Source organism: Pongo pygmaeus, chromosome 2 (genome assembly GCF_028885625.2).
Source record: "Pongo pygmaeus isolate AG05252 chromosome 2, NHGRI_mPonPyg2-v2.0_pri, whole genome shotgun sequence".
Classification (NCBI taxonomy): Eukaryota; Metazoa; Chordata; class Mammalia; order Primates; family Hominidae; genus Pongo; species Pongo pygmaeus.
This window is the reverse complement of record NC_085930.1, coordinates 125,523,306-125,547,008: the sequence shown is the minus strand read 5'-3', so window position 1 is coordinate 125,547,008 and position 23,703 is coordinate 125,523,306. Positions and strand designations below refer to the sequence as shown.

The window sequence follows — 23,703 nt, the reverse complement described above, 5'->3', positions numbered from 1 at the left end:
CTCAAAGCAATGAGTTCTGTGTAAGGAGTGGTGACCTTGAGCCTGCCACTGTCATAGGAAATGTGCTAGAAAACTTATGTTCCAAAGCACTGAAAAATATCTTATTAATCAGCTAGGAAGGAACACAAGGATGAGCCATGTCCAAGTATGAAAAGAGCATTGCTCCTTTATTTTTCTTTGGTAGTTCTATTTATCATGTAAACAAAGCTACATTGAAAACTCAATGCAGAATTACTCTGTGAGTCCCTTTATAGAGAGATCTTATTTGTACATTCAACCTTTGGTCTCATATGTAACTCTGACCACTGGAAAACTCAAGGACAAAGTGAACCAAAAATTAAGCTGGGCTTGCTAAAACACCATACTATTTTCCCTGATTTATATGTAACCAACTCTCTAAAAATGAAAAGGAGTTCTAAATTCAATTTTCCTTCCCAAAATTTAACATTTTTCCTAATAAACACTCCTGAGGAGAACTATTTGTGACACAATCCTCTTGTGTCCTCTTTAAGACAATGTGAAATATAAAGAAGTAATTTTAAACTAGATGGTGAGTATTGTTTATAAAAAGTCCTATCTCATTTTTAAAAATAAATTTTAGGGCATTCAAATTTATATCACACAACTTTTCAGAAATATACCTGTTATGTAATACTAGGTACAAATGTACTGATTTTTCTCTAAGGTATAAAAATAGCTTTGGCGAAAGTAGCTACTACTAGTTAACACAAAACTCAAAAAGTTCAATCAGTCAAGCAGTTAAATATGAAAGGCAAAGCAATGAAAATTTTTGTTTGGTTGAAGGGCATAAGGGGAGAACACCTAGTCTTCGTTGTAATCAGCTATATCCTTTATGGAAAGGAAAGCTTATAAGAAATGCAAAAACCCAAATAATGAATCAAAGTTTGTTTTCTTTTTCAAAACAACCTAAAAAGCTAGGTGTTTGGCGTATTCTGTAGCAGTGGAATGAAAATTTACTTTTGGTGTCTTTTTTTTTTTTTTTAAAATATATGAAGTAGCTGTGGTAAAAGGTCAACTAGAGCAAACTTAACACCTCAGTCTTATACACATAAGCAACACTTGGCTGAGAAAAGCCACAAGGGGAAAAGAATACAGTACTGAAGAAAAAACACATCAGCAACACCTTTATGTGTGAAGTTGACCAGTATGAGACTGAAGCCAAAGCAGAGAATGGGTAGGCTGCGAACGTACTATATATACTTTGGCTTATCAATCTCTCATTTGATGAGATTTTGATAAGATATGACAGCTAGTTGCTCTTCAGGCAGTTTGGCTGGAATCAGTGGTTTCCGGTAAACAGTGACTTGCCTTTCTTGATTGCAGTTGAGGTTTTCAGTTTTCTTAGTAGTTCAGCTTGTACTTGAGTCACCAGATGTAAATTAGACATTTCTCTCTTCAGTTCCCAGTATGCATGCTGCATATTATCACTGAAACAAATTTTACAAAAAGTGAATATTCATTCTTTTTTACAGACAAAAGGGAATAACTTTAGAAATATGCAGATCAAGTTTCTGCTCCAATTAGTTTTGAGATGATGTAAATTGATAAAACAATTGAAAGGTATTTAACTAGGGCATTAATAAGTGAAAAGATCTTGAAAGAATAACACTGTCCATCTGATATGTAGCAATTAACTATTATATTAAACTGTATAATAAAAATAAATATAACTGATGAGAGCTTCTTGCAGATTCTCAGAACTGAGATTTTATTTTAGGCTATAATGTGCAGCTATTAATTAGTAAGTAGTAAGAAATACGTTATTTGCAAATCTGATTAAGAGTAAAGTTACATTCATTCAAATATGGATCAATTTATATTTATCTTTTGATTGTTTTGACACTGTGAATTGAAATGATATATCAACTGCTGAATATATATCCAAGTCCACATTAAAATAAAATTTAGGTTTCATGCATTACATTCTTTATGTTTGACTGGGCTGTCTCATAATGTTGGTTCTAAACCAATGTGACATGACAGCACAAGACATGAAGAGCCAGATGATTTCCTGGTAAGGAAAAAGAAGCTAGAGAGGGAGGATTATATGAAACAGAAATAGAAACTTCAAAAATGCCTCTCCTGTTTTTATAATTAAAAGTATTTTACCTCAATTATCTAAGAAATTATAATTAGTGATTTTAAATCTAATTTTTATAGATTGTTTTCCATTAAACATTCATATTCAGACATTCATGATTTTCTTTTTTTGCTTCTTAATTGCCAACTAAATGAAATTAAAATCTTCAGCATATATTCTCATTTTGTTGTACAGGAATATCACAAAATATTAAATGTAAGACTAAATCTTATAACATTAAAAAAATAATTATTAACCCTTAGATACTAGTGTAATTTTAGTAGTACAGAAATCAAACTAGACAAATATGTCACCTTATGCTTCAATTTTTGTGTTACCATAAACACTTAAACTTCAAAAGGATAACATTTTTGAAATCTAATATCTCAAATTACAGAATATAGTTTATATTTGATATATAATATATAAAATATTATTTTGAATTATGTAAGGTGAAATACCTTTTTGTCAATAAACTTTACACTGCTTTTCAGAAAAATCTGCTTTAGTCTGTTGTAAACATCATTTGTTAAGTTGTAGTATATTAGAAATCAGAGCTCTTTGCAAGTTTTTAATAGGTGTCAAATAATTAGTTCACAAAATTAACCATGTCTACTTCACCAAAAAACATCTGAGTTGTTTGCTACAATGAATGTTTCACATAGGAACCTGTCTTAAGTGTGAAGAGAGTTGTTGGTTTCTTGGTACAATTCTAGGCATTCAGTATGCTTTCCGAAGAGTTACTCACATTATATAGCAGTAAGTGTAAACACTGAAAATGTGCTAATTCATTCATTCAGTCATGGTATGAATAATACAGCTTAAAAATAGTTTGTTATTGGCGCGAGACAGTAAATCAGTGCCTGTTTTAGAGAAAAGAAGAGCAAATACTGAAGACAGTTCTGAGTACTAAAATACACAGCTAGGCATAGAAATAAGAGAAACAATTCTAGTAATGGTGTTTACAGTGCCTAATACAAACTTTTCAGTTCAATTTAATGAAGACTGCTTAAAACTTAGGTTTAGTTAAAAACTAGGTCACTGAGTTTAATACACATGTAGTCTTGCTTTTTGCTCTTAATGTAACCTGAATTTAAAGCTACAGATAGACAAATCTAAAATTATTACTAAGTATAGCTCTCCCTCTTGTGGATAACTAAATAACTGCAGTTAGTGTTTCCCACTTTACAGTTAATATTAAAGTGCTATAATCTTCAAAGTGTGTAAAAAATTATTTTAAATTCTATCTACTTGAAAAAAATGTTTAAACCATTATTTAAATGATATTGGAAAAGGCAAGTTGTCATCCCTAATTTTTAGCAGGCTTCCAATTAAACCTCTTATCTAGGTATTTCAAAGACAATGTATAGATTGTGACTTTCCTATCCTCACCGCAGTTCCCCAACTGGGAGTATAAAGTTTAGTTTTGCTTTAAATGCCACACAAGCAAAATGCTAGTAATATATATAGTTGTCTATAAAGAACTTATACAACTACTTAAAATATTGAAATGTAACACTGAAGCTTCTCAAATGAGAACTCTAAAAACAGATAAAGCACAAATATTGATGGCTGAGCACTTATTATATACTAGGCACTTCACCTACATTGTCACACCAACTTGGTAAACTGAGTAACCTCATTTTACACACGAGGAAATGGGTTGAGAAGTCTACTGCAGTCTGCCATGTTGCTGTTCAAAGCTGTCTTTCACTTACCCAGTCTAATGACTGATGACTGCCCTTTTGGAGTAACATTTTTGATATCATCATCAATTACCAAGCACCTACAATACGCTGACTGCCAACACAATCTTCTAAGTTTTATACTTCTCAGTATAAAACTTCACATCTCTGACTTTTAAGTGAAACCTGCTAGTCCACAACTGAAGGAGGGAGTACATATCCTGCTTACAAAGTATAACAGCTAAAAGACCAGCTTTCTTAATTGACACTATATATGGAACTCTTTAATACAGAAATAACTATTCCTTGTATAAGAAAAATCCACTTACTTGAGTTTCTACTTCAGCCATACATATTTTTCTTTAGCATTTGAAAATTTACTGAACTATTACATCCTCCATCATCACAGTAGAATTAAACTATGGGATATTCTTAGCCAAGAGTTACAGACTTAAAAGTGTGTATTTTGACAACTGTGGTTCCCTTCAAACAAGTGGCTCTCATTTTTTATTGCAAGGCACAGCAAGAATCACACTGCAACCCAAAGAAAACAAGTTCTAAGAAACCATACTTACCCTTATTGTGTGTAATGCACTCTGGTATTGGTATGTTCTTTCTGACTTATTCCATATTTTTATAATGCTTATTATAACTAATAAAATTTCACAGCACTAAGGAAACGAAGAAGAGCTTGAAAAACACTAACCTAATCTTTTTTTCTTCTAAACCTGGAATTTACATTTTAGGAAGTCATCTGTAACACAGTTCCACAATATAAGTTTACAGATGATGAGTAAAAGAAGTACAGTGACTCCCTATCTAGATCTGGTTTAAAAACTGAAGCCATCAACCTAAAGCCAAAATCAAAACAGGACACTCGCAAGACATTGGTTAAATTTCTGATAGGGCTATTATTGTTAAATGATGTTTTATATAAGGAGTATCATATAAAAGGCCTCCAGTAATTAAAAGGTTCACTCTATCTTAGAGAAACAGTATACTACCTCATTTGCCTGGCAATATAATGGAAGAAATACAAAAAAGGAGAGTTCCAAAAAAGCAAGTTATCCAAATAACTGAAAAATATTCCTTAAAAATATCTAAAGCTTTAGTTAATGGTTTAATGGAAATATCCCTATGTAGTTTCTCCAATATAGTAAACTAATCTGTCATCTGAATTGTTCCTCTTAAAAGTGGATGAAGTAACTTACAAAGATGAACAAAACACAAGAACATAAACTGCAAACAGGCGGAAATGATGAGGTGAAAAATACAAAACAAAACAAAATGCAGTGGAGAATGAGGTTAACATAAAAATGCATGATAAAAGTTGACCAACAGTAGGCCACAAATTTGGTTATAAGTTTTCTAGTACCTAACCAGAAGACAGAAACCTAATCAGTTTTGCAGTTCACATTGTCTACCTGATACAAATGCAAACCAATTTGCAAAAAACCACAAGTGTATATGAGCACTAAGAGAGCCACTGGAACATGCTGTAATTACACAATTCTTTACATACATACTGTTGGTATGGCTTTAACATAAAGTAACTTTTAAACTGAATTTAAGGCAATTACTTCTAAAAACTGTTCTCCGAATTGATACTGAGCTTTAAAGAATTGCGAGACTATACTCTGGAGCCACAATTACAGCTTTGCAGCCTTGAAAACATCTCCTTGGGACTACAACTTTCCCCAAATCCTGGCACAGAGATTTTTCAATATTTTGTTAGTTATCTGATGCCTTCAAACAGGTATTTTTGGGGGAGTCAGGTTTTCAAGAAATTCTTAGTGGATATGATCCAAATTATATAATCTCCCATGAATGGAAGCAGAAATTCCATTCTATATCACATGCTTCAAATGTACGATTTATATAGCCCCTGTATTTGATCTCTTTTGATGATATTTATTCATTCTCTACTCCTTTCTAAACTGACTAGAAGTGGCTTATAAAAAGGACAATACAGAAAAATAAGGGGAAACCTAGGTTGACAGGAGAAAAGATAAGATAATTTTAAGAAATAGTTTACATGGACACTATACTAGACACATTTTTCAAAAAAAGAAAAAGTTTCCTTGCAGTAAACTTAGATAAAATTCGAAGGCATAATTGAAGTACTGTTCAAATGGCAGAGTTAAATAACAACAGAGACTGTACTGCCAGCTCACAAAGCCGAATAAAACAGTTACTGCTGGCACTTTATAGAAAAAGTCTGCCAACCCCTGATCTAGAAGAGTGGCTGTATGTCATTCCCTCAAATTGTTTTTCCTAATTGATCATTTCTCTAAAGCAGGTTTTTGATAGAAACTGGCCTGACACAATTCACATTATTTACTTAGGTCAGTAAACTTTGGAAGCCAAATGATAAAACAATGAAGTCAGATCAGTATTTTTTATTGGATGGAGGGTAACAATGTAGAGAGGCTATCTTAACATAGTAGAAACAACAATTATTAGATAGCTTAAAACACAGAACTGAAGTTACTTCAGTAAAAATGATGCGTATTTGAGGAAAAGGGGTTGAAAAAGTATATGAACTCTGATGGCTACTTCTATTCTTATGCGAAGAGGGAACAGTCCTCAAAATTCATGCTATCCCATGATTGCGCCACTGCACTCCAGGCTGCACTACAGATACTCTGTCTCAAAAAACAAAAAACAAAAAAAATAAATTTCATGCTATCCCAAAGACTAACAATGGCCAAGTAAGCTCTTAAGACAAAGGAATGTTATTATATATAGATAATGAATAATTCTTCATGTACAAATTCAGTATTACAGAATACCTCCACATAGCTAGTTCCCTAAAATCATACCTAAAATATTACTAAATGTTCAGAAAGTTTAAGGCATCCTATTTTTGTACTACCTAAATTCAAAGCTGTTATTAACATTTAAATTTTATTTTATAAATATATTGTGATCAGAGGTTACATTCAGTATCCAAACAATATCCATTTTTTGTTTTTAAGGTTAAGTCATAAAAGAAATCTAAGGACCTACACAAAGTGACTTATGGAATAAGACAACGTATTGTTTTAATGCTGAAGAGTGGTCATACCTTGAAATGCTTAGTTTTTGGAGATCTCTGCTCTTCAGATTGTCTTCCTGATATGGATCCTGTCATTTGTTTAAAAAAAAGAAGTTGAAAAGTTGTAATTTTTACAATTTATTTAGTCTCAACTCTTTATTACCAGAGACATGTTCAGGTTTTACAAAATATATCTGTAAGTGCAAAGAATAAAATTAGATTTTATACTCAATTTTAATGAAATACCTCCAATCTATAACAAATATCTCTAAATCACTTCCAATGGTTTAAAGTATTAATGCTTTAATTTTCTTTAAAAGAATAAAATTGCTCTCATTCTGTAAAAGACCTTGTAATCTTACAAAATATATTTCTGAAGACACCAATCTGAAGTGTATATTCAAAAAAGTGTTACACATTTATCACATTTCTGTTTACTTATGGTACAGGTGAATGAATTCTATGGGAAAATGGAAGTTTTTTTGGTATTTTACTTTTTCGTAGTATTACCAAAAACACACCAGAATTTTAACAGGTTACTGTTGTAAAACATCAGCATACATTTCCTCCTTCCACATGGATTAAAAATGACCTGGTGAGGACATCATAAAGTCCCTATACGCTTTTAAATTTAGTTGATTTAGGTTGCATATATGACAGAAAGAACATTCAGAAGATATTTTTAAATGACTTAGTATGTTTGAGACAACTCTAACACACTTGTTTGCAATGCATTCTCATTTAAGGATCTGTAACAAATGAAAATGATTATCACAGTACTAATTCTCCTGGCAGATGTGGCCAGTATAAGCTCAGAATACAAATTTTAATTTTATTATTTCTTACTAATACAATCTAAATTATATAATTTGCAGTGAAACATTAAAAAGCAACACAAGGACTTCAGAAGTACTCTGAACTTGAGAGTAAAATGTGAAAAATACCTAATCTTATAGGAGTTAAAACATTTCTGGATCTCTGATTTTAATCCTCTAACAGATAAGTTAAATCTTAGGGAGCCCTAAGGAGAGGGGAAACAGAACTGGCCCACAGGTCCAGGAGGTTTGACCACTAACAAGACACATATCCTTGGACCTTGTTTTTTCCTTACAGGAAATAATGGAATCTGATCAGATCACTTTTAGTATCTTTGTATCATCAATTAAAATTTTTTTTAAAAATTAGTATATACTTATGCATATATGTTCATTGAAAACCTTCCTCATTTTTAAAGCCAACAATATAAAAAAAATTGACAGTTTGAGTGGGAAAATGTTTTTCCAACTACCATCTAACAATTCAGAGACTCTAATGTACATCAGCAGTAAGCTCAGAGAGACTGTATCTAGTATTCAAAGACCCTTTTGTTGGCTAGTAATAGATCACCTATGTCCTAAAGGTGAATGGATCTGTTCCCCAACTAGTGCCACATGATGTGGGAGTTTCATATAAGGTGAGGCCCATGGCTACAAAATCTTGGGAAATAATGTTCCAGTTATATAGGTTTCTATACTATAGCAGAACCTTTAATATACTACAGTACACTGTGAATCTCTAACTGGGCTACTGTTATTAGGGACTTTAGACGTCTTCTAAACCAACTTAATTTTACTGATCCAGTATCTCTTTTACTTCTTTGGCCCTAGAGTCTGTATTTCTCACAGGATCAACGGTTCTGAATATAAATGGCTGGAATATTAGGGGACACAGAAAGTCTAAAAGGCCCACAGTGGAACTGCCCCTGAAACCCCACTAACATGAAATACTAATGAATGGAGTTCCCTCACTAAATATTTAAAACAAAACAAAAAAAACACTATTATATCCATGTAGGATGCTATTACATATGTCAGAAGGTTTTATAAAATGCTTCACTGAAAGTATCATCTTAAAAAAATTTTCTTTAATATGGCTAATGTGAGCTAGAGTAATATGACTAGAGTATTGTGAACATCAATTTCTCTCCTTGGCTTCCTCTCAGATTCCTGTATCCAAGAGGACTCTGATCAGCAACATCACTGAAACAAGATGTGAAAGTATGCATCAAGATTTCAACTTGGAACCCTTGATGAACTGTTATTTCCACTCTTCCTTTTCTTTGTTCATTTCTTTTAGTTGTGAGTGAGCCCTTTTTAACTTCACAGCCTCACCCTACCCCTAATAAATGCCTGTGAAGGTGGGGGCCATGTTATAAATATTTCTTTTTCAATATTCCTCTCTTAGCTCATCTTCAACTGTTTAAAGTTTCCTGTCTCTCAGATTTTAGTCATCAGTTAAAGAAAGTGATTTCTTCTACCTCTAAAAGTCTGTTTCTGTGATTTGATTACTTATGACTGATGAATTTAAACTAAAAACAAATTTATTCCCTAGCACCATCTAGTGGAAAAGAATAACTAAAATGCTAAGAATAGAAATTTCAATACACATAAATACCTACAAGTACTGCCCTTCTGAATTACTCTAATCAAATTTTTTAAAAAAGCATTTACCTACTGAACATACTATATAATGGCCACTATGATAACTGGCTGTGATTAATATATTAAGTCCTGTGAGCATGATAGTAATGTTTGATCAGCAGAATAAAACTGTGTCCCCTAATATTCCAGCCACTTATATTCAGAACAGTTGATCCTGTGAGAAATACAGACTCTTGGGCCAAAGAAGTAAAAGAGATACTGGATCAGTAAATGAAGTTGGTTTAGAAGACATCTAAAGTCCCTAATAACTGCTTTATATACACTAATTTCACCTTCATGAAAAAAGGTATTTAATGTCTACTTTACAGAAAACAACTTCCCAAAAGTAAAATGGTGTTCCTAATGTTAACAGTTAATAAGCAACACCAAAATTATGAGCTAAGTTTCCGATTCCATGGTACTGCTTGCTACACTACAACAAAATATCCATCACGTATAAAGGCTATCAAATTATTTCCTTTCAAACAGAATATAAATAATGACAATTATAATTCAGAACTTCAAGGTGCATACCTTTTCCTGTAAACCCATCTTTTGAAAAGAGGCTTCTCAGTGGTGATGGTAACTGAGCTGTGGAACAGGATGCTGAGTCTTTGAAGGAATTGTGGTGTGTGGCCACAAGCTCAAAGCTGGGAGAATCAACTTTGTAAGTAGGAAAAAAACCACTTTGACTCTAACGGGAGTTGACAGTAATTTTTGTAGTGTTTCCCTTTTATCAGGGATAGGGGTGCCAAAATGAGTTCTCATTGCCCAGTTCAGAGGAATTCATTTGGCCAAGGACTAGGCAGAGTGCTATATTATTCTCAATGTCTGCCTCATTCTTATCGAGTGGTCACCTCTCATAAAAACTACATTACAGAAGAAAGAAGTATCAGCTCCATCTAAGAACACTTGAGACTCAGGGCAGAATCTGGAAAGCAGTCAGGAAGTATGGGATGGAGTTCCCCTTTCAGGTGGTGGCATCCCAGAGGAACAAGAAGTAAGAAACACAATTCCTCAATAGTGTTAGAATGCTTTGGTAGGCAAAATGGTTGAGTGGAGAAACAATTATATAACTGGTTATACCTTAGTTTGAGATACATGAATGCATAAAATGGCTATTTGCACCAGACTACTAAGCTTTTCAATTTCTTGTAATAATTATTTAAAATATCTGCATTTGGTGCATTGCTCTCACACTACCTTGCTTCTTTATCATTTCTTCTTATAATCTCAGCACTGTCTGAGATTATAATCTCAGCATGATGTCTGAAAACATAGATCCAAGCTTGTTAGAACCTGATGTAAAATACTGGGCAAACAGACTCTTGGTGAGGACCTAAGAGGCAGCTTGTTTTAGTGGTTGACTTCAGGCTAAACACACTTCAGCAACTTGGCAGGTTTTTGTTATTTTTTTCCAATTCTTGAATTCTCAGATATTTGCTGGTAGTTAAAGATGCTCCCAAAGTATTAGTCTTTTGAAAATAAGTAAGCTCTGTCATGTTTTCTTTGTTGGTTGTGTTTTTTTTATTGTTGTTTTAATTATAAAAATCGAGTTGTCCCTTACGATATCTAAATTAATGAAACTGTTAAGTAAAATAATATAGGACTTAAAACCTGAGTTCTCTTTAAACTTTACAGAGAAAAAAATAAGGAAATTGAAGGAAAGAGAGTCTGAAAGAACAGTTATAATAAACTAATAAGCTTACTAAAAATCAACCTTTTAAAAAACAAAATTGTATAATTTTGTGACAGACTAAAAGTATATGGCATGTCAAATTTTAGCAGAAATGCTTAAAGAGGTAGATAAACAAGAATTTTTTAAGGAACAGAACATTCTCTAAGTAATTACAATTTATTTTAACTCTATGGTTTAATACAATCTCAGTTATAAATCCTACATATGATACACAAAAAATACTGAATTTCTCAATTTAATAATTCTGTAATACCGTTTGTTTGGCTTTCTGTAGTTCTATTTTGAGATCACTACATTCTTTTCTCATCAGTTCCAGCTCTTGTTCCAAACCATGGATCTTCAGGTCACAGCTCAACTTTTCCACCTCCCAGTTTGATGAAGGTGGATTTAAATTCCTCATCACTACAAAAAGGATGGACACTGAAATTGTTATCTTTTCCTTCTACATTGACTGCAATTCTTAAAAATAGGTTATTCTGGTAAAATGTAGATAACAGAAAAACTAACATAAAACATATATGATTAATAGTTTTTTAAAAAACAGTAATTATTAATATTTTCAAATATCTATGCTAAGGAGAATAAGAAATCTAGCAATCTTGTTTTAGAATTTCTAAAGACAACTACACTAAAATAAGCATATGCTAAAATTGCAGACAGATCAATAATCTGCATAAGGTTAAACAGTGACAAAAATAATAAACTGAATAAACTGAGGCTCAGCTAATCATTCCATCTAGTCCTCTCAGAGAGTATGAAGTTTGACCAACAAGCTCAGAGCATGATGTCAAAACAATTTATCCTTAAACATTCCACTGCAGAAACTCAATACAACTGGATACTGCTTTATTCTTTAATTAGTACCTCAGTCTCTCTAGCTACAAAAAGCTCCAACTAGCTATGCTAAGAGATTGCATCTCAATCTCCTATCAGGTCTCTCAGAGGCCCACTCTTAGCTTGTCTCATCATAATGAATATTCATGGGAACAGGCTATTTATCCATATGCTCCAGATCCAACTTTCCACCCCAACATTTCATCTGCACCTTTTAACAACCTTCGGAAAGAAAAAGAAATTGTAACAACTTCACAGCAGTGTGTTTAACAGTGGGCAAGATGTTCAGTAAGAAAGAGAAGCCAGGACAACCAGTGGGCTAGATGATTTCACTTCTACTTCTTGCTTCTGGGCTTCTACTTTTTTCCTCTTCTGCTTCATCACAACCTAGACCTGAATAAAAACCATCACATTTTCTCTAGGAAAAGTGCAATATATAGCTAAGGAAAAGTTAAATGAAGTTGACATTATGCGACGGTGGAACAGAGAAGTTAATATAAACCTAAAAATTAAAAAATAAGGTCTTAGCGTATGGATACGGAAAACTGTTGATATTACAAATAAATAGAAAAATATGTTAATTCTGTTAGAATATTTATAACAAGTAACTGGCATACCCTGCTGAGTTTCCACCTCTGTCCTCAGCTGGAGGAGTTCTACTTCTTTAGATTGTAGCTGCTCATTCAATACTTTCAAAGATTCAGAGTTGTCTTTATTCTAGTTAAGTAGGGAAAATGCCAAATTACATTCAATAAAATCTACACGTTGGTATTATATTGTTATTTTCAGGAAGATATTGAAAAAAACATATTCTTGTCTTTAAAAGCAAGGTGATAAAATGAACTTAGTTTCTCAGAAATGTCTTTTTTTCTTTTTCTAATTTAGGACATCATTATTCACTGGCTTAAACAAAAAAAAAGACTAAATCTACCATGCCATAGTTTTTCAAAATAAGTCAGTGGTGTTAGATGTATTTAAGTCCTAAACATCATTACATACTAAATATTTTACATAAAAATAAGTTAAAATATTACTAAAATTTCCATTTGGCCTTGAACATGTATACAAAATTTTAATTACTAAATGTAAATATTTAACTTACTTCTAATTTTAAACCTCTTGAAGGAGAAAATTCATTTCCAAAATAGAGATGTCATTCTTTTCAAATCAACTTACCATTTTGTCCAGTTTGCTCTTCAAATTATCTCTATCAATGCAAACCTCTCGATATGCATGATAGGCCTTATTTACTTGTTCTCTTCCCACGGAACTTGTTTCTTCATCAAATCGAGCTATTAGCTAATGGTATGAAATTAGAAGAGAACGCTTAAGAGAGTATTCTATAGATAAAAAATAAGTCAGTGTTCTGATGGCTCCGTATCTTACTTCAATCGTTGTAATAAGGGGATAAAGCCTGGATTCATTAGGTGAGTATTTCATTTCCACAAATTAATCTTTACATAGAAAGCAAAAATGTGTAGAATATTTTTTGAAGCTTTCTATGCTTTTACATAATCAGTATAATTCATGGTATCTGTTTTATAACATTAAATCATCATAACTACAACAGAGTATAGATGTGATACACACTGCTTAGATGTTTTTTAAATTAAAAGTATCTAATTTCTATAATCAGAAAAAGCAGCACCTTAGGGCATACTTGACTTTTTTTGTTTTCGAGACTGAGTTTCGCTCTCATCACCCAGGCACCTCAGTGAGCTGAGGTGCAATGGGGCGACCTCAGCTCACTGCAACCTCCACCTCCCAGGTTTAAGTGATTGTCCTGCCTCAGCTTCCGAGGAGCTGGGATTATAGGCGCACCACCACGCCCTGCTGATTTTTGTATTTTTAGTAGAGAAAGGGTTTCACCATGTTGGCCAGTCTGGTCTTGGACTCCTGACCTCAGGCAATCCACCCACCTCGGCCTCCCAAAGGGCTGGAATTACAGGTGTGAGCCACCGTGCCCAGCCAAGGCATACTTGACTTTTTAAGTAATAGATGTGTGTGTTAATTCGTTAAATCCTTTATATTACAGGATAGGAATTAATAGGATTGTTGGTCATGAAGTACAGAAATATTTCCAATGTTAACTATACATAAAATCCCATTTTTCTACTAAACTTTAAAATAAAGCTATGTGCTCCAAAATGTTACCTTCTCTCACTGTATCCCAATATGTTACAAATTTAAATATAATTCATATGAATACAAAGAAATTATAATTATTTTACAACCGACTCCTTTCCTCTTACTTGCATCAAAAATGAATCAAACTCTACCAAGCCCCATCTTCAAGTTTTTTTACATAGGATAATTCATTTCCTTGGATAATTAATTTCTATTACACAGGACAATGCATTCTTTACCCTTTGTGGTAGCTGCTCTTTGTAGGATAAAAATGCTCTTATCTGAGCTGAAAAAATACAAACTAAGCTAAGTTAAAACTTTAAAACTCAAAAATAAAAGGATGACTGAAGAATATTCCTCATACATAAAGCCAAGTAGATTGGTGCTTTATATTCAATCAGCTACCTTACTTATATATTCTGTAATAGTTAGGTGTGTCACAATTATACATGGAAAGGTAAATAGAAAACATTAGTTTATCAGTTAAAAGCGTTATTCCTATTACATGTGTTAAAGAAGAGAAAGAATGTTGAAGTAAAGATTTCAGCCCTGGTAAAGATATTATTAAACCTATTGGACAATGTTCCAGAAGCTTCCTCCTTTGATACTTAATTTCCTTTGTTGGTATATCTTTTTTTTTTTTTTTGCCCAGATTTGAAAACTCTGAATAAAATACATACAGCTATGGAGGTAAGTAAACCTGAAAATGAAAGAAAAATATTTGGAATATAACTCCAAGTTGTTAAATCCTCTCCTACAAATATTTACCAAGTACATGGTATGTGAAACACAGGATAAGTATAATGTCCAGAGTTTTCAGATTAGCAGTGAGTTATTCTTGGAAATTTAGTACAATCATGGAAGACAGGACAAAAAGTATTCAAAATTTCAAATATTTTGAATTATTCCTTATGTCGCAAACGCAATGAAGGTAAAAGATAAAAATTACCTTTTCTTCCAAAAATCTTATTCTCTTCTTTAACAAAGAGTTCTCTTTCTCTGAATCCTTAAGTCGTTTTTTTATGTCTTCATATGCAGTGACAAGAGCAAAATGGGAAGCAACAGATTCATCTCCTGAATATATTGAAACTGGAGTCACTGTATCTCTCTTATGGGCTTTTTCATGATTCAGAATACAGATATCATCTTCTACCAGTGCATCCATGACAACTGTTTAAAAGAAAAAAAATACGAGTGACAATGTCTCACTGAATAAGTGAAAAGGAAAAAAAGTTATAATTAAGAATAATGTAAATACTAGGACAATGTTTAAAAACCAGACTGCCTGGGTTGTATTCTAAACTCTACCATTTAGTGTCTGACTTTGGGCAAGTTGCTTAACCTCTATGCCTCAGTTTCCTTATTTATAAAGTACAAGAAAAAATAGCAAATACCTCATAGAGTCTTAAGAATATTAAATGATATCTATAAACCACTTAAAACCATAATTATTAGTACGTTCTATAAACATCTGAAATATCAGCTTCATTAAAACAATCAAAATTTTTTAAAATACTTCATCTCCAAATATTTCTTCTAACATTTCCACTTAGATCTATTAGTAGCAAGTTTCACAGCTTATCAATTTATAAATTTTCAAAAGTTCTTTGAGTATAATTCATTACAACATATATTATAGAAGTCTTAATGCATACTCTACTATATCTTTCCATACCAGTAATTGGTTATATTTGTTGTATATTTAGAATAGAAGACAAATTAATTAACATTTGAGTGTCCAACATGTCCCACTATCATGCACTACATTCTTTTAATATTATCTCTTTTAATTATCTGAACAATTCTATGAAATATGTATCATCTATATTTTATAGGTAGGTCTTAGAAAGTTGAATTAGCCCTGTTAAATCTAGAAGAATGTTAAGCTCTGTGAGGGCAGAAGCCATGTCCGTTTTGCCCATCATTGTGTCCCCAACTCATCACTGTGTAGAAGTTGCTCAATAAATATTGATTACTGAATGAAGAGTGGGTAGAGTAGGATTCAAATCAAACTCTGACTCCAAAACCTAAGAGAAGCGGCTAGTTACCTTCATTGTTTAACGAAAAACTGACTTGCTCTGAACATCTACTTTTGCTGTTAGGTTCGGCATTACTTCTCTGAGAGTTAGGTTCCTGAAAAACATGATGGAAGGAGAAACTGTGGCTAAAACCTTTTAAGACCTCCTGGGAAAAACAGAATATGAGGGACTTTAGATCATGCAAGAGAACCTAAAAAGTCCTTTTAAATATTTTTTAGTTTAAAATAAAAAACTAAATATAGCATTCTAAATAAAGATTATCAATTGAATTTCATGTATCTTAGATCAGTAATTATTACTAGAAAGTGAGTTTTTAACTATCCCTTGCTTGAAATAAAATTTGGTTTTACTTACTAATATCAGTCACTGTTCAAGAACATTACAGATGAAGAAACTGAGGTAGGAGGAATTTAAGTATTTTTTCCAAAGTAACATAGTAAGTGGAGAGTTGAGATGTAAACATAGGCAATTTAACTACAGCCACGTTTCCAAACCGTGCTTTCTTCTAAAATGTCTAATCTCCCTCCTTGTGTCAACTAATCCCTTTAACATTTCTTTTGCCTTATTTCAGACCACATGAATACCAACAAAAGGTTTTGTGTTTTTCTGGGTCTGGTCTCATATCATTATATTTTTGCTTTTCTAATTGTACAATTAAAAACTTCCAATTGTCGTCAACTAAAGCAACAGCTGGGAGCATCTAAGCAATTTGTATCTAGGATTATAAGAAAGGCAGGTTAAAATAAATGTGTATACTACAAGTCTTGAGTAGGTACAACCTGCCATCCAGTCAATCTTCATTAACATCAATTTAACATTTTCTAACCATACAGGACAACTTCTACTCTTAAGGTACACTCTTTCCCAGTTTTTCAATGAAGTCCAAGAACAAGAATAGACTATGCTATCTACAGTATACCAAAAAGGTGGCAGATTCTCAGAACCATAATTAACTCATGCTGCTTCTGATGCAAGCTGCATTTTCTCCTAATGATGAAAAGTTTAAGTTTTCTTCCTCTAAAAGAGTTTACTTTTCAGTCTCCAGATTCAATGATATTCCAAAATAAGAGCAAACATCATTCCAGTCATGCTACTGCTAGCTGAAACTCTCATTATTTCCTTTCAAAATAAAAGTACAGGTTATTCTCATATTGCAAACTGAAAGTATGCATATATATCTTCATATAAGAAAGACTCTTACACACACACACACACACACACACACACACACACTCCCCTTAAAAGTAGAGCAAGTAAAATAATCACAGACGGCTAGGTAAGTGGTAGAATGCAGCCTGGTTTAAGGAGAGGTAAAATTGTGCCCATAGTAGACATTTGACTTAAATAATTTAATACTCAACCCAATGGGCAGGATTTATTCGATGTGGATTTTTTCTAAAGACAGCTGAAAACAAGAAATAACATAAACTGCTCTACGAAGTCAAAAACAGATATCCTGCAGTTTGTGTATTTTAAGGATTAGGGCTCATGTACTTCTGTTTTACACAAAGTTCTAACTAGCTCAGCTGTGATTTACTTGTTCATTTTTATCATGAAACAATCATTTACACAGCAAAGAAAACCCAGAGTGAGAGGCAGAGTTGTGCAGAAAAATTATTATTATACCATAAAGGTAGGTAATAAATTTGAAACAACAGAATGCTATGGGGGGTCTGAGGGATGGGGAGAAAAAGTGGTTTTCAAAGAAGATACCACAAAAGAGCAAATGTCTCTTAAGACTGTACTCTCATGTGAAGAGGATGGTTATTTTCATTGTACTGTACTTATTGTACTTACACCTTTACTGTTTGCTAACTTCCAGCAGGGGAACAAGTTCAAAGATCTAAGTGTGGGGAGAAAGGTTGAGAAGAGGAGTGGCAGGAGATGAGATTAAAAAGGCAGGATGGAGACAAACTGAGATGGTCCTTCCTGGTAGAGGCACTGTGGATTTTGGTGCTTATTCTGCTGAATTTTAAAAACACAGGCCTGGACATGATTAAAGGGTGTGAATACTTACAATGTTGATTTTTTTCTTTTTTTTAATTCACAACCAGATGAACTACTTAGCATTATGCTAAATGTTTACAAACATTATCCCATTTAATTCTCAAGACTACCCTATGAGGTACAAAATCTTATCAAACTCATCTCACAGATGAGAAAACTGGGACCTGGAAAGGTAAAGAAGCTTAGCTAGGATCACATAATTAGTATGAACCAGGACTTGGATTTTAGAGCCTGAGCTATTAATATTTTCCCCTCTCCAATGAATCTTTTACAAAACCTTACACTCCTACAAAACTAGGAACCCCTCAGAAGGCTTACGAAAGTACTTTACATGGAAGGGGGTATATTGATACAATAATGTCACATTTTATACAACATGATAGCTGGTCATTTTTAAGACAATATGAGTAGTCAGACTGGTTTACCTATTGATATGCTACCTTTTTATTTATAAATCAAAAGTTGCATATATGTTGTCTCTGTAAGAAAACAATGGCATAAAAGGATTTTTTCAAGTTTTATACCATTATTCTATATATTTATTCTATAAACTATAAACATTACTTAGAATACGCTGAACAGCAGCATCAAATTGCTTATCTGTCCTAAAAGTTATGTAAGAAATAGCCATATATTAAAACATACAATGCGCTAGCACCACATATATGTATCAACTTTTATTAAGTTTTAAAATAACTGCCATTTAAATTTGTTATAAAATGGAAAATTAAAATTTTAATTACTATCCCTGCAAAAATCAATATGAAATCACAAGCATGAGGATATTAATACTTATCATATTAGTCTGTACAAACCAGACTTCTGGAGAGTAAAAGCTACAGGGCCAGGGAAAATGAGATCTTAGAAAGGAAACAATACAAGGCAGATATCCCATTATACTTATTAATATAATGAAAGGAAAACTGTTAGCAAAGTAACAAAGTAGGCTATGTGTTGCCTTTGGTTTTATTGCTATGCAAGCATCCTTTATAAAATGTATTTCTACAGAGAAGTAAAGGGAGCTGTGGTAATCAGTCTCATAATAAAGATTCAGTTTTATACACTTTCGTTGCGATGAAATGGCTGTGTGTGTGTATCCAAATCCGCTGGCCCATGAAGTCTGATTTTCTAGATAAATGGTAAAAGTGTAACTGGCTATTATTCTATTTGACAAACTAGACCAAGCTAGTTATACCATTTAACATTTGAAGAAACTTAACATTATATTGAGTCTTATCATAATTTAAATGCTCTTAAAATAATAAATCTTTGTTCACATTAATCTTTAAAAAATAAGTGCCATGAGCAGAATATTATCAAAAATTAAAATTACCAAAGACTAGATAGTATTTTAAATAGTCTAGCAGAAATTGAACTTTCAAAACTCAACAAACATCAAAACACTGTCCAAAGACAAGCTTAAGTGGACTTCTCTCAGTGATGAAAATCAGTAATAAATGTATTCCACAGGGACATTCCATAAATAAATTTTGCTTTTCCAAGGGCATTCTAAGAAGCTGGAGATGACTGAGGGCAGTGTTTGACAAAGTAAGGTATGGACCACTGCCTTAGAATTCCTCCGGGTTCTGTTAAAAAATACTGATTCTTAGCTTCCACTGCAGATCTACGCAAATCAGAATATCTGGGGTGAAAAACTGCAAAGTGTACTCTGAATAAGCACCCAGGTGATTTTAAGTCATATTCCAATTTGAGTACCACTCATCTGAAAGAACAAAGCCAAGCAGTTACCACGTAATTTACAGAATTCCAATTCTTAGTATCCTTGAACATTTGTAGGCACCGTTAGTTCTATGTTATGAATTAGTAAACACCCTTTAGATTTTATTTTTAATATTATAGAAAGTAATTTCACATTCATCATCTCATCACAATATAGTGGGGTGTTAAATAAAGCATATTTATAGGCAAATATATCTATATATAGTCATGAAAACATTTTATATATTTGGCAATTAATTTTGTTTCTCCTTAGAGGTTTACTTAAATATAAAAAGCGAATTAGAAAAGATTGAGGTAAACACTATTGACAATTATTTTTGAGAACAATGAAATTCCCAAGAATGATAAAGGAGAAAGGGCACAATTTGTCAGATAAAGTAGGTAGAAATAAGAACAGTACTATCTGAAGCTTGGGGAGAAACACAGGAAAAAAAAGATTCAAATATGATTTATTAGAATTATTTTAGAAGATCTTAAATTTCAGTCTTCATCATGGCAATCAACACCAAGAGAACTCTCAGTTGTTCATATGCTACGTATGTCAAAGTCTGGGATACTAGAAAACATATCTGCTGATATCAGACTGGTCTTTTTTCTAGGAATAAATAGGATTATCTTGTCATATTTCATCATCTTTATATCTGCCATTTTCATATTTCATCATCTTTATATCTGCCATTTATTGATCACTTACCATATGCCAGTCACTAGTGCTTTCACATGCATTCTTCTACCACTTAGCTAAGTACTGTTATGAACAAAGTCTTAGAAAAGTTAAATACCTTACCTATAGCTACACAGCTAATCAGTGGCAAAGGTGAGATGTGAACCTAAGTAAGCTGTCAGAAGTCTATGGTCTTAATACAACATTCAGAGAGGCAATACAAAAGGGATTCTGGTTATCCTAAGAATATGGACAAGGCATAACTATGTCAAAAAGAACACTTGCCCAGGATTCAGAAACACAGATTGTGGTCTAGGATTTGCAACCCTGATTATAGTTTAGTTCGCTTTACCTCTCTAGATCAAAATTTTCCCACCTATATAGAACGATAGGGTTAGACTACATCACTAAGATGCCACCTTACTAAACTGTGAAGGCAAAAGTTTAATACAAATACAGAGTAATGGCAACCTAAACAGAGAGAAGGGAATTCACATTTATGCCAGGAACTGCATAAAAGGTGTGGTACACACATTATCTCAAGTCCACACTAAACTTGGAAAGAAAGGTATTAGCACCATGATAAATGAGGAAACTGAGGCTCAAAGAGGTGAGGTAAATTGCCTATATTCACCACAGCAGTATGTGACAAAACTGAAGTTTGAATCAAGGCCTATATGGTAGGCTCTTTATTCCATATTGCCTCCTGAAGTAAATCATATTTAGAATTTTCACCACCTTTCTACCTCTGAAAAGTTAGGATATTCCCGAACCTATTTCGTACAATCAGTCAAAATACTATGGAGCAAGGATTAAGTCTTACGAAGACAAACAGACCAATGCTTATTCCCCTTTCTCAACTTGTAAAATAGCCTAACTAGTTTATAAAGGGTCATGAAGTACCTCTTTTCAAGACATCATCTCTTAATCTGTGTATATTAGCAATAAAATGCCCTGTAATTCAATAAATGTCCAAAAATGTACTCAGCATTAGATATACAATATGAAGAAAAACTCCAGTTACATTTTTATAACTCTCACTGAGTTATCCAACAAACTGCGTTAGTCCAGAAATCAGTTTGTATTGCACAGAATCAAGACTCTTCCAGAGTTAGCATAGGTGTGAAGAGCAATCTACTTCTTTTCATTGCTTTCATACGGTAATACCTCTAATGCAACCGAGCATCTACTATACATTCAATGTTACTGGTGTTATTGAACATTATTTTCTAACAGTGATAAGACAACTGTACTTGCACTCTGAATATAAGTGCCATAAAAAAGAAAAAAGATTGGTTCTATTACTTCATAGATTATAAAAAACTTCAGCATTTTACTTAATAATAATGACAAGGTTCTGCATTGGTAATTAATAGTAGCCAAGCGTTTATGGTATACCAAGCAGTGTGCTTCACCTTTTAGAGAAACTATCTCATTTGTTCTTCATAAACATCCAGTAAATCTACGTAATACCTCTGAGGTTGTAAAGAATCTCCTCAGATTACAGGTGGAGAAACTGAGACATGAAAACATTAGAAAGTAGGGGAGCCAGAAATGGAAATCAGGCAGGTGACTACAGAGCCAGCATAACTCTTAGAAACTATGCCTTGGTGCCTTAGAGTATGTATTACCCCCATTTCAGAGATAAGGAAAATGAGGAAGAAGTTTAGCCTCTTACCCATTGTCAAGTAAGTGGAACAATCAGCATTCAGATACTGGTGTTCTGACCTAATCCAGTGTCATTTCCCATTATGTTATGCTGTCTCTTTAACATTAAAACCTTCTATTTGCGTAAGATGTCTCGCTTACAAACAATATCACATTAAAATTTGGAAATATCCTGTAAAGGATGCACTGTTCTCAATTTACAGATGATGGAATGATCACAAGATTGGGCAATTAGATATGGCGTTTTTAGAGAAATGAAATTGTGCCTTGAGATCTTGCTCAATCCAATTTGAAATTCCAATCTAAAAACCAAAATGTCTTCTATACTTAAGGAGCAAGGGTCAATTTTAATCCTGGTACGTCTGTCTTTGATCACCTTAGCAAATTTCCATCACCTCTTGGAGCAACTGATGGTTTGATCTGTATTCGAGTTTTCGTGGGTATTTTATCTCGCTTTCGAGTATTGGGGTTTCTTGTGTGTAGAGGGTGTTAGCCTACCTTGCACGTAGTAGTAGTTACTCAACAAACAGCCGAAGGCTGGAATGAATACCGTATACAGGTTAGACACTGGAGAAACGACGAATACCTGTTAGCCCTCGATCAAGCGTAGGGGGTCGATATTCACCACTCAGATGCCCCAGGGAGTACCGTCCTAGCCAATGTCCCTCTTTTCTTTCCGATAATTTGTATCGGAAAGAAGCATTTAGCAGTCTCGATGAATGAAAAAAACTGAAGGCGCCCCAGTAAGAGTACGGAAAGAAAAAGAGTGAAAATTAGAGAAGTGAATGACCAATAAGGGCCTGGACAGCTGGGGATAAGGGTGACAGGGGAAAGGGTGTGGACCGTTGGGTGTGGGGGTGACTGGGGAAAGGGATGCCCAGGAGTGGGCCGTTCCCTAGTCAAAAGAGGGGGCGCGGGAGGGAGTGAGAAAAAAATGACGTGTCTCTTTGGACCAGCAACAGCAACGGAGGTTGGCCGCGGCATTGCCCGCATCCCTATCCTCCACCCGGCCCTGGCGAGTCACTCACCCAGAAGCCAGGCTACGTAGGGCCGCCCCCAGGGCCGCAGAGTTTCGATTCCTTAGTGTTTGGAAACGGACCGAAAACAAACCGGGTCGCCAGGGGTCACCACGGGCTTCCGGTTTCTTCGAAGACACCGCCGCTTCCACAGCGAAGGGAGCTGCTCCGGGTGCGTCGCGGAGGGAGTCCCATTTCTTCTGACTCGGCAGGAGCCCTGGACGTTCTGGAAGGAGGGACGAGCCGAGGCAGGAGGGGCCGGGCCGTTGCGGGAGAAGGCCCGTTACCCAGCAATACGCGCGCGAGACCCAGGCCCGCCGTCGGGACCAGCACTGGCTGGAAGGAGGGGTAGCACTGCGGAAAGTGATTGGAAGTGTGGATCAGCTCTCAGTCGAAAAAGGGGCTGCCGCCGTCCGCGGGCTCGGCGCCAGGGCCGCGCGAGGAAACCGGAAGTCAGGCCCGAGGGAGCTGGGAGGGCGTTAGCGAAGCCAGGTTCGGTCGTGGGGGTGGGGAAGTGCAGGAGTGGCGCGCGGTGTACTACATGTCCCGTGAGCCTCCGCAGCGGGACGGGGCGGGGCCGCGCGTCGCCAGGAGGCGGAGGCGGAGGCGGAGGCGGAGTGGAGTTAG

At 34.3% G+C, this 23,703-nt stretch overlaps 2 protein-coding genes across 8 annotated transcripts in view; one reads left to right on the top strand and one right to left on the bottom strand.

Annotated features, from left to right (window-relative positions):
* Nucleotides 1-23,644, bottom strand: part of AZI2 (5-azacytidine induced 2) — a 25,629-nt gene extending 1,985 nt beyond the window's left edge. Inside the window, exons 1-8 of one of the 6 annotated variants that reach the window (XM_054480118.2) lie at nt 23,089-23,635; nt 15,991-16,075; nt 14,892-15,112; nt 12,992-13,114; nt 12,433-12,532; nt 11,235-11,383; nt 6,854-6,912; nt 1,330-1,448 (exon numbers count right to left, since the gene is read on the bottom strand). In XM_054480118.2, the coding sequence (XP_054336093.1) occupies nt 1,330-1,448; nt 6,854-6,912; nt 11,235-11,383; nt 12,433-12,532; nt 12,992-13,114; nt 14,892-15,107 (766 nt within the window). In that variant the 5' untranslated portion in view covers nt 15,108-15,112; nt 15,991-16,075; nt 23,089-23,635. The other 5 variants (XM_063662103.1, XM_054480126.2, XM_054480117.2 and 2 more) reach the window with 5 other exon arrangements.
* ZCWPW2 (zinc finger CW-type and PWWP domain containing 2) overlaps nt 23,592-23,703 on the top strand; it is a 177,843-nt gene continuing 177,731 nt past the window's right edge. Inside the window, exon 1 of one of the 2 annotated variants that reach the window (XM_054480127.2) lies at nt 23,592-23,703. In XM_054480127.2, coding sequence (XP_054336102.1) covers nt 23,618-23,703 — 86 coding nt within the window. In that variant the 5' untranslated portion in view covers nt 23,592-23,617. The other variant, XM_054480129.2, reaches the window with a different exon arrangement.